The 15835-nt window shown below is 38.5% G+C and overlaps 1 protein-coding gene across 10 annotated transcripts in view; it reads left to right on the top strand.

Moving 5' to 3' along the window:
- The window catches only part of GUCY1A1 (guanylate cyclase 1 soluble subunit alpha 1), a 49100-nt gene that overhangs the window by 15880 nt on the left and 17385 nt on the right, over positions 1-15835 (top strand). For 9 of the 10 annotated variants that reach the window (XM_061584468.1, XM_061584475.1, XM_061584467.1 and 6 more), the window contains one exon: positions 10772-11186. In XM_061584468.1, coding sequence (XP_061440452.1) covers positions 10941-11186 — 246 coding nt within the window. In that variant the 5' untranslated portion in view covers positions 10772-10940. Of the gene's footprint in view, positions 1-6969; positions 7033-10771; positions 11187-15835 lie in introns of those variants that run through there. The other variant, XM_061584477.1, reaches the window with a different exon arrangement.

Raw genomic sequence — 15835 nt, 5'->3', positions numbered from 1 at the left:
CTGTCTTGGGATCAGTTTTGATGAACATTGGGCAAGAAATACTTTAAATAAATAACTGAAGTATGACTTTATGGCTTGGGACTAAAGCATCTTAAGGACTGTCTACTCTCACGCAAGTCTGCCTGAGTTTTGAGATCAACTTTGAGATTTTGAAAGATAAAGTGATATAGAAATAGTGATACAGAAATTATTTAAATAAATAAACAATCTTCTCTGGTCTTATCCTAGGTGCACCGCCCTCTAAGGTGAGGCTGGTGACAACTGGGGAAATAGCATTTTCAGAAGTTGCTTCCTCCCCCCTCCCCCCCCCCCGTGTGAGGCATGTCTGGTGCTATGCCTTTTGTCATTTCGATACCTGGCAAAGACCATTTTATTTACCCAGGCCTTTTAATTTTGTTGATTTTGCTTTAAGTGATAAGTTGCTGCCAAATCCTTCTTTTTAGTCTGTTGTTCTTTTTAGTGTTAGTGGTATTTATAATTGATTTATCATTATTTTATAATTTTGAAATTCCCTTACAGCCCTGATTGGGGTGATGGATGGGATATAAAATTTTGTAACAAAGTAAATAAAAACATGGGATGAGTCAAGTACTTCAGCCCCAGGCCATGTAGGACTTTAAAGGTAAGTAGAACCAAGCACCTGGAATGAAGCCCAGAAATTAAGGCAACCTGCTGCAATGATCGTTTGCTTATTATTTTTATTTATTTATTTATTAAATTTATTAGTCGCCCATCTGGCTGGCTGTTCAGCCACTCTGGGCGACATACAAAAAAAACCAGACAAACACATTAAAACATTAAAATTCTCAACAATAATAATAAAACCTAACCAACCCCAAAAGCCTGCCTTTTAGGGTGGTCACTTATGTATCACCAAAACAGAAGGCACAGAATTGTATAAAATTTGCTATTGTTAATTAGCCAGCGTGGCTTAGTGGTTAGAGCGTTGGACTATGACCAGGGAGACCAGGCTTCAAATCCCCACATAGCCATGAAGCTCACTGGGTGACCTTGGGCCAGTCACTGCCTCTCAGCCTCAGAGGAAGGCAATGGTAAACCACCTCTAAATGCCACTTACTATGAAAACCTTATTCATAGGGTCGCCATAGGCTGGGATCGACTTGAAGGCAGTCCATAGGTACAAATTTTGAAATAATTACTGTAGTTTTAATAGAGGTATAATGTACTTCAGCACAGTGGGAAAGGCTATGAGCAGGTGATCTGTGTGACTGCTCAGTCTGCTGTCCCCACTATTGATGGGCAATTCCAAGGCCCCTCCTGTTCTCCCTTCTTATGGTTCTTCATCTTTAAACTGAACTTGGACTAGACAGTAGGGTTGCCTGGTCAGAAGCATCCCAAAACCTGAGATTTTAGGGGCAGGCCCAAGTGCTGTCACAGGGGCTGGCCCAAGTGATGTGATTAAGCATGATACATTAAGCATCAACCACAGTTGCTTGGAGCGTACAATTAAAAAAAATGTGACTGGAAATTAAGCTAGAAATCTTAGCTAAAAGATGAAGCCTGGGTAGGGAACATTTAATCTAGCCTACTTGCTTTCAGCAAAAAGGGTTTAAGTGCCTTCAGGCCAGGCCAGTCATTAGAAGGCCACTGTGGGAAGAAAGGAGCCTAGTGTTGTGGAGATGTTAGATGGGAGCATTCAGCAGTAAAGATGGATGCCCCTGAAGGCTGCAATTCTAAACACACTTACTAAGGGACTAAGCCCCATAGAACTCAACAGGACTTACTTCTGAGTAGATATAGTTTGGATTGTGCTGTTGGTAAAGCTTGACTAGGGATCCTCTGCAAAGATATCCATATCCAAGCAGGGTTGGCAACCCCCTGCCTGGAATGCCCTGCCCTTATCTTTTAATGTGGCTGCTCTAAGCATCTTTACAGATTTGACCCTTCACATCAGACAGAGGCCTGAGAAATCAGCAAGAGTAAGAAGATTCTCTACCCTTTCTGTCTACCCTGTGGGCTGCTATAAACTCACTTTGACAGCCAACCCAATTCCAGTGAGTAATAATTGACAGAGAGAAAACACGCATGGTTTGGTCTACCTTCACAGGCAGCAGCTTGGGAACAACAACTGCAGCCACACTTTCAGATATGTGAATTCTTTTACCACTGTTGGGCAAGAAACAAACTGCCATATAACCAACAAGGTGCATCATCAATGGGTTTTACAAGGTTGAGCTGAGCACATACAACCACTGCTGTTGCTTCTATGGAGTGAGGTTAAAGGTAAATGAAATGCAAACAGAAAATGAAAAACAAAATACAGTGATGCTTTCCTAAATGCAATACCATACCAAACACAACAAGATTCCTATGAGTAAGGCAGACAACTTAGCATCCCACAACCAGTCAGGATTCATAACCGAAAACCAAAACTAAAAAAATCCTTGCAGCCAGTTAGTTAATGCAAAATGCTGCGGCATGATTGCTGACATGAGTGAGATCCTATCAGCACATAATACCTCTGCTCTGAAATCTGCATTGGTTGCTGATTTGCTACCAGGCCAAGTTCAAGCTGTGCTTTCCATGTTATTTATTTATTTATTTATTTAGTTTAATTTATATACTGCCCTAAGCCCGAAGGCTCTCTGGGCAGTGTACAAAAAGATAAAAACAAGCACAATATATAAATACAATAAATACAATAAATCAAAAAACAACTTGTTCTGCTCTTGTAAGAAATCAGTCCTGTAAAGTGGCAGCATTTTGGATACTCTGTTCATAGGTATTCAGAGGTGGTTTACCATTGCCTTCCTCTGACTTTGGACACATATCATACTTTGTACACATAATTAGAAGACATGATTCATTAGAAAAGACAATACAGAAAAACAGAAGGGAGTAGAAAAAGAGGAAGACCAAATGAGATGGATTGATTCCATAAAGGAAGCCACAGACCTGAACTTACAAGACCTGAGCAGGGTGGTTCATGACAGATGCTCTTGGAGGTCGCTGATTCATAAGGTCGCCATAAGTCAAAATTGACTTGAAGGCACATAACAACAACAATGAAGTGGCAGCACCTACGCTCTGGAACTCCTTGCCTATTAACATTAGGCAGATGCCTCTTTTCAGCACCTGCTAAAATCATTTTTGTTTAGGCAAGCCTATCCACACATGTAGAAGCTATTGTGTTTTTAAATCTGTTTTTTAACACGTTGGTATTATTAATTTGAATGTTTTTCAATACATGTCTTTAACTGTTTTTGCCAGTAATTTTATTGTTTTAATTCTTTCTGTAAACCGCTTTGAGATTTTTTACAATAAAGCAGTATATAACTGTTGTAAATAAAATACATAAATAATTTTTGGAGTCACAGCTTTTAAAAATGTTTTTAAAGATGTTTTGTTTTAATATATTTTAAAGTCTGTTTTTATGATTTTTAAAGTGTTTTTAGTGCTTTTGTTTGCTGCCCTGGGCCCCTACTGAGAGGAAGGGCGGGGTATAAATCAAATAATAAATAATAATAAAAAAAACTTCATTCACCCAAACCAAAATTCAGAATCGTGCCACTTTAAGCTGTTTTGCAACTGTTTATACTTGTTTTATGGTTATTGGTTTTTAAAGGGATTTATTTCTTATTGTGAGCTGCCTTGGTTTCCAACCACCAGAGCTTGGAAGATTACTTTTAAAAAGCAATAAATTACAGTTACAGTTACATGCCCCCCCAAAGTAGTAATTGCTGTTACAATTACAATTGCTCTGAAAGTAACTGATTACTTTTACTCAAAAGTAATTGCTACAATTACATTTTAGTTACTTTTTAATAAAAAAAATGCCTACAAGGTGCTGGCCTTGGCTGCTACACATCTGAGGAGCCTAAAACAATATTAAAAATAAGCACACACACACACAGGGTAGTAGAATATTTTTTTTATCTATAAGATTAACAGAATGGCACAACAGAATCTCACATCCCCTCACCCCACCCCCAGCAATGATGATACCCCAACACACATATTTTTGTATATATATATATTGCCTCCAGCTCTTTTCTCCTTCCACTCCTGTCAATTTTTAAATTGTTTTCTCCACCCCGTCTCGCTCTCCACCTCCTTCCTCGTCGCCTCCTAAGCACCCATAGAGCACGAAGGAAGAACAACACTGCACAGAAGCCCAATTTGAAGCACATGATTTTTATTCACAAATCAGAGCAGAAGACTTCCCCTGCTTTCCCCCAAGTAATGCGCAAAAGTAATGCTGGAAACATTACAATTACTCCTCAAACGTAATGAAGTTACTACTCGTTCTATTACCAGCAAAATGTAATGAAGTTACCCACTCGTTACTCAAAAAGGTAATGAATTACAAGTAATTCGTTACTTGTAACTAGTTACTTCCAAGCTCTGCCAATCACCAACCCTACCTCACAGGGTTGTTGGAAAGACTCCATACATACACACACACACTTGTAAAAATACACCCCATATAATAGTTTATTGTCAAACAAGTTGGTCATTGCAGAACATTTTCTAAAAAATCAGTATTAGTTTCCTACATAATAAAAATGTGATACCTAGATAAACCCTGCCTAATTGCTTTAAAAATAGGATTGGAGGAGGAGAGAAAGATTTACAACACAAACACAATTCTTTGTTATAATATTTTCATATTGCTAAGGTTTTCAAAGCACTGCCCTCTCCAACAGCCCAGGGTCTGACTCATGCACACTAGAGAAAAAAAAACTTTAGTAAATTAACTTTAGTAAATTCTTACTAACTCAAACTGAAGAATTCAAAACCACCATTTTCTGACATTACAACAAAGTTTAGGCACTGCCTGGGACAAAAAAATCACAACCCTGGCTTCTCTTATTGGCTACAATCCTGAAAGGGCGGGGTTAGAGTCAGAGCTAGGAAAAGTTATTTTTTTGAACTACAACTCCCATCAGACCAATCCAGTGACCATGCTGGCTGCGGCTGATGGGAGTTGTAGTTTAAAAAAGTAACTTTTCCAAGCTCTGGAGCTAGGAGCTGCTAGACAGATCAGTTAAACAGATTAAACAGTTGCGGGGGGGCAGCTGTTGTTTTGGTGTATATCTTGGGAACCAGACCACCTAGAAACTTAATTTTTAAAAAAATTGAAGCTGAGAATCCGGAGATTAAGGTGAGTTAGCTGGAGAGCCAGAGGGGACCCCCCGAAACCAGAGAATCCAGCCAAAAACCAGACACCTGGTAGGAGGTTCTCTGTAATGTAGGACACATGGACACCCTACTGCTTAGTCCCCTTTGGCTGATACAAGTCAACATCATAGATGTTAAACAATGAAAGGGGCTAAAATACATCATATAACTTGTTATGGCTTGCAAATGAATATCAGTATACTTGTTTTCTGGGACCACTATTTCTGCTTCTGTCCTTCGAGCTTCAAACTCAAATGTTTTGAGGCCAAGGCATTCACAAGCATAATCTTAATGTATTTTATTCCTGCATGACACAGAAGCAAAACTACATGTGATGCAGGAGATCTATGATTGGTTCTTACTTTTATTTTTAAATTAAAAACAACCATGGGGAGATCTGAATTGGATTAGAGTAATGACTCTGCAGGAGGGGTGGTTAACCCTTCCCTCACTCTGTTTTACCTCCAGCTTCTATTTAGCCTAGCAGTTTTGGTGCTGACTCCTTCCTCTGTGCCACTGCTCTAATTTAGAGCTCCCTATGGCTGCCTGGAATTAAAAATGAAAATATTGAGACATTTAATCAAAGATTTCCTGAAAATAGATTATACATTTAAAGCCCATGATTTCCCCAAAGAACTGGAAACTGTAGTTTGTTACGGATGCTGGGAATTATAACTTTGTAAGGGGTAAAGTATAGTTCCCAGGATTCTTTGGGAGAAGTAACATGCTTTAAATATATAGTATGTATACATGTGTCATTTGGACTCAGTTTCTTTCAATCTTTTAGACATTCTGCTTTCATCAGTAAGTCATACTTTGGAGATATATATATTTAAGTAAACAAAAATCTCTCATTGTGAATGGATTTTTACTGTAGAGCCACTTTGCTGCTTGTTCCAGTTTATGTTCTCTAGCTGACTATTCTTCACTTATTAAAAGAAAAATGTGCTAGGCAAAGATCTTGTGTTTGTGTGTGTTTATAATGTATTGCCAGAAATTCATTTCAGGAGTAACTGGATAGCTAGTGGAAAACTAGGTGCGCCTGGCACCGACGCTGCTATCTTTTCGGCGCCAGGTGAAAACCTTTTTATACTCCCAGGCATTTTAAAGTGTATTTTACAGTATTTTAGCATTATTTTGTATTTTGACGTTGTTTGGTTCTTGTATTGTTTGTCTGTTTTTGGTTTTTGATTCATTGTACTTATTGTATTTATATATTGTACTTGTTTTTATTTTATGTACACCGCCCAGACAGCCTTCGGGCTTAGGGCGGTATATAAATTAAATTAAATAAATAAAATAAAAATAAAACATTTCCCATTCTAAGTCAAATATTAACAGCTCTTGGATCTCAACGCTAGCTTTGTTACTTGTCTTTTAGTGAAAATGTTGTGTTGCTTTGGAATCTGCCCCTGTTGTCAGTCTGATGTATTGCTCGCTATATAGGATTTAGTTTCCTGCTATAAACAAGGTGTGAAGACTCTGTGTCTAGTGTGGGATGTGGGATGGAGGGTTAATTCTCAAAACAGTTTGTAGTAATAAGTTTTTCATAAAGTACTGACTTCTCCAGCACCCTAGATGTTCCTAGGAAATTGGATGCTTTTATTTCAGTCAGAATTTTAACACAGAAAATAAGTTTTTAAAATCCATCATGTTTTGGCTCTAGCTGAAAAATAAACATCAAAGCTTAGACAGGCTCCATTATGTGGTGTATCATTTCTTTCTTTCTCCCCCCACCCCACATGTCCAATTATGCTCCTGCTTGGAAAAAATCAAAACCCCAGAATTACTAAGCATTTCAATCATCATCATCATTATCATCCTATTCCAGCCTGATTCTTTCTGACTGGGGGACTGGGGTCTGCACAGGCAGAAGTGCATCTTTGAGAGGTGGGTAAAAGCAGGCATCTGATGCAATTGAATCAGTGAGATGCATCTTTCCTGTGTTTTGATGCTCCTTCCCCCCATTGGTATGAAACCTGTACCAACCTTTTAGAAAATGAATGGGTGGGTACTGCTGGAGCAGAGAATCATTGCTTCAGGTGGCCAGAGTGACATGAGAAGTGAAAGCAATGACATTTTACACTTTACACCAAGGTTGGGAAACCTGTGACTCTCCTGAAGTTGTTGGATTCCAACTCCCATCAGCCCCAGCCAGTATGGCCAACTGTCAGGAATTATGGGAGTTGTAGTTCAGCAACTTCTGGAGGGCCACAAGTTCCATTCCTACCCTGCTTTATTCCATACATTCATAATGCTGACATCATCTTAGAAATATTCTAGACAGTCAACACAATAATTTGGCCTCTGCTGCCTCAGGCCACAGCAAAAAATCGTATGAGTAGCTGGTGGTCTAGTACAGTGATTTATCTTAATTTATAGCATTTGCTAATGTTTTTTGCCTGCCTACCTCCAGCACTGATTATTGAAGCCACCCTTCCCTCATTGGTCCTGAATCACCAGAAGATTTCCTCTTCCTAACAGATATACAGCCTTTAAAAAAAAACCCCTAGGTATATAAAAAGTTACGGTCTTCTCATGATTCCTAAAGTCTTGTCTCCAAACAGCAGTCTTCAGACAGTTATAATCAGGTTAGCCCAGACTCCAAATTTCTGAAAATTAATTTTCTGCATAATGCATAATTAAATAAGTACATGCCTCATCTGTATTGTAAGAAGAATAAGTAAGCACAAAATATTAATAAAATATGGGGCAGGCTGTATGTTTGAATTTTAGTAGTATAGAATAATCTCAGATTTGATAAACCTTAAAAATAATTTTGAGATGTTCTTTTGTGCAAAAATTACTGCATTCATTGAGGTGTCAGAATGAAAATGAGCTTCATAGACACTACATGTCTACCTGTTTGTGTAAATATTTTCATGCAGAAGAATGGCAATTAATTTTGCATATCCTCTTGCATTTCCTGCCATTTCTGTGCTGTGCTCAGGATTTGCAGACCAGAACTGCCAAGAGCTTTATCTTCATAACTCAAATAGAAAGCAGACTATGTCAAATGAAACAGTTATTGCAGCTGTCCCTGTGGACTGCTCGTTTTACCTTGTACTTTGTTTTACCTAGGGTGCAATTCATACCCAGCAGAAATTATTTGCCATGGATTGTAATAGCTGCAGAGTCCACCCATGACTTGTAAAGAAAGCCCAAGAAACCTTCCTTTGCACAACTTAATAAAGCTGACTGGCCTCAGGTCTATTTTTGTAATACTGGCTGCCCAGATAGATTAGACTAGTTTGATTCTGCCTCATTGTTCCAGGAATAACTCCCAGTTACTTGGCAACTAAAAGTAACCATTTGAGAACCCACGGGTACCCACTAACCTTCTCTTGTAGGTTTGTCTCTGTGATGCATAAACAATGCACGTTGGGTTTGGTGAGAGGATCCTGGTTTCTCCAAATAGCAAGGTACTCAAGAGAGATTTAATTCTATCCAGGTGGAATTAAGGCCAGAGCATCTATGTGACAAATGCTGCTTTATTTGCCTTTCCTTGTTCTTTCCGTGTGGCAGGCTGAAACCTGCACAAGATGAGTGACTCTTTCTGGAGTACTGAGGACAAAGGCTTCTAGCTTGGTAGAGGGAATTGAACAAAATCTTTCTACTTGTCTATGATTCTGTCACCATATACATGATAGTTGTCAGACTCTTTTATTGTTCATTTCTCTTAGCTTACATACATGCAGATAACAATGAGTGCAAAAATGGGGTGTGGGGAGACCTGCTCAGTAAAGAATACCTTGATAAATGTATATATACTGGATACACATTGTAATTCAGTTTGTTGAGCTTTGATTTTGATTTAACTCATGCATAGTATCTTGTTCTCTACCCCACCCTCTCCAACTGACACAGAAATACATATGCCATATTCTCTGCTGGCATTTAAGCAAGCTTGTGTCATGTGTAATTCTGTATTGCTTATGTGTATTTTCAGTATGAGAAGATTTTTTCACCAACCTAGTTGGCTGTGCTTTTGCTTTGTTAATAGTATAACCAGGATGGTTGAGAGATATAATGATGTAACCAAATAAGTACAGAGGCTTAATTTGCAAAAATAAATTGTTTGTATATTCAAGACTGTACTGTGCACATCCATCTCTATGATACAACATACTTTAAAGAAAACAAGATAATTCACATATATCAGTGATCATGTGTTTTGCTGTGCCTTGCACAAATCATTTTAAAACCTCTTCCATAGGATAAGAAATGAGTAAATTTGTGTGGAACACACTCACAATAATGTGACTGCTACATAGCGAAGAACTATGTATCCAATTATTGTTTAAATGGTCAAGCGAGAGTTCACCATTTATACTGTTTCAAGAGTATTACTGCATTATCATTTAGATCAGCCTTTCCCAACTGGTGTGCCTCCAAATGTTGTTGGACCACAACTCCCATTAGCCTCAGCCATTGGCAATGCTGGCTGAGTCTGATGGGAGTTGTGGTCCAACAACATCTGGAGGCACACTGGTTGGGAAAGGCTGATTTAGATCATGAGCAATGTGGCCACGTTCCACCCAAGTTTAATGCAGTCAGTTAATTGCACGATGATAGCAATAGGAGGACCAAAGCCACTAGCTGCTAGTACTTAGAATTTGTCTTATGTGTTACTTTCAGAATATAACCTACTTTCATAGCACGTAAAAGAAAAGTAGGGAGTTGGCTTGTGTGCATTACATTACAGTACAGGGTGTAGAAGACTAAACATTAATTATATTCACAAAAAGAGGAGAGTTTTTTGTTGTTGATTTGGAGGCTTTCCAAAATTGTTCAAAGATAGATACATAGGACTAGAGAAGTATCGCTCTTCAGCCTGCAGTTATAAAAAACATTCTATCCTTTACTGATAGTGAGTATTACACCATAATGCCTGTGCTAGCTGATTTTGCTAGTTGATTTCCCCCCAAGCAGTGATCAGTGCAGAGACTCACACATTTCCCATGAGAATTGCACATGCCAGGCACACTGTCACTCACTCATAAAAGCACTGCCATTTCTGAAGAACACTGTGTCTGGAGGTACCTTTATAGTCAGTGAAAGTCTGTTAACATTGTGCCAATGAATGTGGAGGAACTGTAATTTCTCCAGCTGACTTCCAGGTGAATTTATTTTGAAGTAAGATACATTTAGCAGAGTTAAATGTACCTCAATGGTCTACCAAGGCCCATATTTCTTCTTAAAACCCATATTTTCACTGAAATGTCAAGTGATACTGGATTAAATCTTGGAGAAATGAATGACTGAGGATGGTTTTCCTTTTGTTTGCCTCTTACTCATCCTTTTGATGTAAAAAACATTTTGAAGTATATGATGTTGAAGGTGAGCTATTTGTGGGTTTTTTATTCTTTGGGCAACCGTTCTAAGTTATCAGGGTATTAGACTGAGTATATTTTTGAGGCTGGTTCACATATTACATCTACCACTCCACTCTGGATCAAGAAAATGTGTTTTATGAAGCCGTTGAAGAGCAGGTCAACTGTGAAGTTATGCTTATGTTCTCGAGAGCCAGAACCTACTGAATTCATGAGGCTTGTGTTTCTGAAGTTGAACCAAATAAACATATGTGCATATACAGTTCTTCCCTTTTCTGTTTCATCTTCTGTTGCAGGTATATAAAACTACAGTTGTTCCTGCATTTGAGTTTGCAGCTACAAAATATCTGCCACAACAACTGCTGCTGCTGTTTGTGGCCTTCTTCTGAAGTCGATTAATAGAACAGACATGTTCAGCCCAATCTAGAGAAACTCACAACTTTGGTGAATAGAGACTTGTTCAGTATGTTTTGTACCAAACTGAAAGATCTGAAGATCACTGGGGAGTGTCCTTTCTCCTTATTGACCCAAAGTGGGATTCCAGATGAAAATGAGGATGAATGTGCAGAGGTGCCAAATAGCTCCAAGGCTGCTTTGCCAATCTGCAGAGAAAAGAGTACTCATGGGAACCTTCCGCAAAGGAAAACCAGCAGGAGCAGAGTGTATCTGCACACTTTAGCTGAGAGCATCTGCAAACTCATCTCTCCTGAGGTACAAATTATTATGATGCTTTGATGAAAGTAGTCTAGAAGACCATTCTAAAGGATGTTTTAGAAGAATGTTATTTAAGCAATAATTTAAAAAGTAAGACAATTTCAACTTAATAAATGCTCCTTGTACTTCTTTCCAAACTCTGTTCTTGACAGTGTATTCTGTTTTCATTTCCATATATGACTAATTCTATTGCTTGAAACCTTCTGCATTTATTTAATCTTATTTCACTATAATTTATGTTTAGGGGAAGGAAATGAAGGGTGATAAAAGTACCCCAAATATGAACTGTTTACTCACACATTGATTTATCAGTTTACTTAACAAAATGTATAGAGGATAGCAACCCAACCAAAGTTTTGTGCCAGTTGAATCACAGCAGAATCCAGGTGGAGCAGGTGTGCCCAGTTTTGTTCTATATCAGGGCACCTTTGTTTGCTCAGTAGTGTTGAAGGAGATGCTTCCTGGGACTTCTTCCTATGCTGCCACAGTAACATTTCAAAGTTCAGAATCATGTGATTGGCCCAGTCACATAGGTATTTTCCAATCAATCATGTCCTGGCTGGAAAAGAGAAGAGGAAGGATCCCTGCAACTGGTCTGGTGCACTTGGTTCTGGGCTTCCTATTGTTTCAACGGCAAAAGAATCCATGGGGAAGCAGGTATGGTAACATATTCAAGACCCTCAATTGCAACCCCATTAATACATCCAACTACCAAGCTACATTTTAGGCCACACCTCAAAAAAGGTGTAAAAATGCAAGCAAAATTGTCAAGGGTCTGGAGCAACTCGTGTATGCATAAAGATTAAGAAGTTTGGGGCTTTTAGTTTAGAAAAAAAAGGAGTAAAGGGGAGATGTGATAGATGTTTTAGGATTGTGCATACTGTGGAAAAAGTAGACAGAAGCTTTTCTCCCTCATAATGCTAGAACCAGGGATCATCCAGTGAAACTGAATGTTCAGTACTTCTTCACTTAGTGCATAGTTGAACTATGGAATTCACTACTACATGGTGTAGTGATGGCCACCAATTTGGATGGCTTTAAAAAGGGATTAGACAAATTCCTGGAGGATAAGGCTATCCGTGCCAACTGATCATGATGACTATGCTCTATCTTCATTGTTGGAAGCAGTCTGTTTCTGAACACCAGCTGCTGGGGATCATGAGCAGGACAATGTTATTATGATTTTCTTCTGCTACTAGGCTTCCTATGGACATCTGGTTGGCCCAGAGTGGTGGACTAGATGAGCCTTTAGTCTGATTCAGCAGGGCTGGTCTTATATTGCTTTGCGATCACAGAGCAGTCATTCTGATGGCCTCAACATGTTTGTGGTAGATGGGTAGTCTCTAGTTCTATCTTCATCCTGTCCAAAATCCTAGCTTGTTTCTTTCCAATTGTGTGTTTGGCAAGTTGGCACTATTCTACATTTTATGAATGGGGCCGTGACACTAGCTCATCCTATTCCATCACTATGACTGCCCAGTTTACCTCATGCCAGACAACAGAGTAGGCACCATTTCTTAAAATTGCCACTCTTGGCTCCTGCTGGGAGAAAGGGTGGGATATAAATCTAATTAATTAATTAAATTAGATTTAATTTAATGAATTTAGATTTAATTAATTAATTAATTAATTAAAAACCTTAAATAAGCTTATTAGGTTGTATCATCACAGAAAATTTCCACAAACGGAAGGAACTTCCATTTCCAGAAGAAATATTCCATGAGTAGAAACAGTCTTTCCATAAGCAGAACTCTCCTCCTGTGAGCAGAAGCTCCTTTTGTAATGGAACAGAACCTTTGGATACCACCTTATTGCCACTGAAATCAATTGGGGCATTCTCTATGTAAACTGGAATAATTTTAATACATTGAAGTTTGCAGTTGTGCAAATGAGTATGGCTTAAACTGACCACAGTACATAGAATGATGCTTGCTAAAGCCATATTGTGGATAGAAAAGCTGTGGAATCTAGAAGGGGAAAGAACTGCAAAGTTATGGATTATGGGTATCAGCCTTCAGCCCAGAAATCCAATACCCTATTAAGGACAAAGGAAGTTTTGCTAACTGGATGCCACTTCTTTACATGCTCTTCATTTCTTGTCCCAAGGCTCTGGTTCCCTACTTTTTGTGAAATGCCTTTTTTAAAACCTTCTCCCCATTGTAGTTGTAGGGAAAGCATCCATAACTCAAAAAACACTTAATTCCATTGAAGAGCGGGACAAGAAACACATTTAGTAGGCAGTGTGGTAGATTTAGGTTTTAGTTCTTTTAAAAAAATGCTTAAGGGTTTTTTACGATTAAATGGTATATAAATTTTGATAAATAAATAAATGCTTAAGAGCATTCCTTAGTAAGACAAGTAGCTCCACAATATTGTGTCAGACTAATGATTCATATGTCCATTACAGTCTATCTCAAATGTCATCAATTCTTTGGGATCACTCAAGCTATCCACATGCAAAGTATATTGCTACTAGAATTAAGGTATATATTCATACTATCTTTTAATTAAAGGTGGAACCTTATACTCATTTACCTGGGAGTAGACTCAGTAAGACTTCCTTCTGAGATGACATGTAGAGAGTTGTGCTGTAAAATGTACTGAAATAGAAATCTCTTTTTGTTTATCTTTTAAAATAGTACTATACAGGCATACCCTGCTTAACGTTGCTTCACTTAAAGTTGCCTCGCTATAACGTACATGCTCCATATGTCCCCATACCCCGCTTAACGTTCGCGTGCTTTGCAATAACATACATTTTATTGGCATGACGCTGCTGGCATCTAGTGGTGATTGCGTGCAGTACAAGTGAAGACAATTGCTTCACTTAAAGTAGGTTTTCACTTGAAGTATACTCTCCGGTCCCATTGCGAATGTTAAAGCGGGGTATGCCTGTATAGAATGTTGTAAACTATATGAAGGTCTTTATAAAGTCATATTGAAATGCTAGGATTTAGATACACCCATGGAACTTTCATTGGTGCCACTAGATTCAGCTTGCAGTTCATTGAACCTGTACACTTACTGAGAAAATGTCCTAACATTACTAGCAAAGGTACAGATGGTTGCACAGGCAGTGATTGCACTAAACTGGCATCTCATTGGAAAAATTGGCACCTCAATGCACTTATCTCCATATTCTGGGATGGGAAGACTTTAGGCTTGTTGGATTTACCAGCTTTATTTATTTCAATAGCCTAATTTAGGTGAGAAAGTCATTTTGTTGCTGCTGTCATTAAACAACTAAGAGTCAAAAACCCTTGCAGATCTATTGCAAAGCACCTAGACATCTTCCAGTAGATCTTGACTGACCTTCTGTCCACCCATGCTTTAGATGGTCTTAGATTTGTGTAAAAGTTACTATCTCTCTCCACTGGCTATACCCAGTTTCCACATGGAAAACTTGAAAACAGAGAAGGTGACTATCATGCCCTGGATCAGAACATGCTGCTTCCATTGACGTTGGTGAAAGCTGAATGCAAAGATCACGGGGAGGGTATAGTGTGGCTCAAAACAGCATTCGATGAGATTCAAGATACAAATGAACGCATGTGGGTTTTTGTTGTTAGTTTGTTTGTTTTTGTTTTGTTTAAAAAGACACTGTAAATGTAGACTCAAATAAGGAGTTGGAAAACACTACACATATTGTTTCTGTTTAGATATAAATATTAATTACATCTTGTTTTAATAAGGTAGAACATTAACTCTGTTGCTCTTTTTATTTCAAATGTGAAACACATCATGAGTGCAATTTCTCTTGAGGCAGCATAACTGTACTTCATCCCATTCTTCCTCCCATAAAACAGCTGTCTACAAAGGTCTGTGGGTCATACAATAACAATGACCCAAGATGTCAAAACATCAAGTGTCCATGCTTGGTATTTTAAAAACAATTCAAAGAGTCTGTAGATTTCATGATATGCATTCTGCTGATATGTTGACTCTCATATTGGGAGGCTGGACAGCCATCTATTAGGGATTTCCTGCAGTGAGTAAGAGGTTGGACTAGATAACCTACAATGACCCCTCCAACTCTATGGATTGGGTGAAAGGACTTTTAAATATGGCTAATGCAATATTATCTTTCTGTTTTAGAAATACTACCACCCTGAAAGTTTCCATGTGTTCCATTGCTTCATATGTGGCATCTATCCTTCATTTTAATGGGCTGTGCCAACATGGACACAGACACCTCCCTTCATTGAAATGAATGGACAGGCACATGCATCTGGGAAACCATGAGAGCACTCAGTGATTAATCACTGAGTTGGAATGGTTGTGGAGCAATGGAGTGTACCCACTGAGTATAAGTACATTGCATCTTCATTTACTGACAGTGACATACGAATATGGTCCAGTTCAAGCATATTATTACGGAATAGTTGGAGAGTAACATCTGTAACTACTAGCTATATTAACAGTATGGATAATGTAAATTTCAATACCAATGATGCTGGCCCACAGTTGCCTCATGTGTTGGTTGAGAACTTACCAAGTGATCTTCCTGTCTATACTAGTTGCAGATCCTTTGACACAGAGTGCTGGTCATTTGATAGCATCACAATATACCACAAGGTAGACAAAGACAGAAATATTGTTCATTGGGTATTCTGACAATCTAGGGATAGATGTACTCCTGGTTTGGA

This window comes from Rhineura floridana, chromosome 9, assembly GCF_030035675.1.
Source record: "Rhineura floridana isolate rRhiFlo1 chromosome 9, rRhiFlo1.hap2, whole genome shotgun sequence".
NCBI lineage: Eukaryota > Metazoa > Chordata > Lepidosauria > Squamata > Rhineuridae > Rhineura > Rhineura floridana.
The sequence above is the reverse complement of the archived record's forward strand: the minus strand, read 5'-3'. Positions and strand labels throughout refer to the sequence as shown.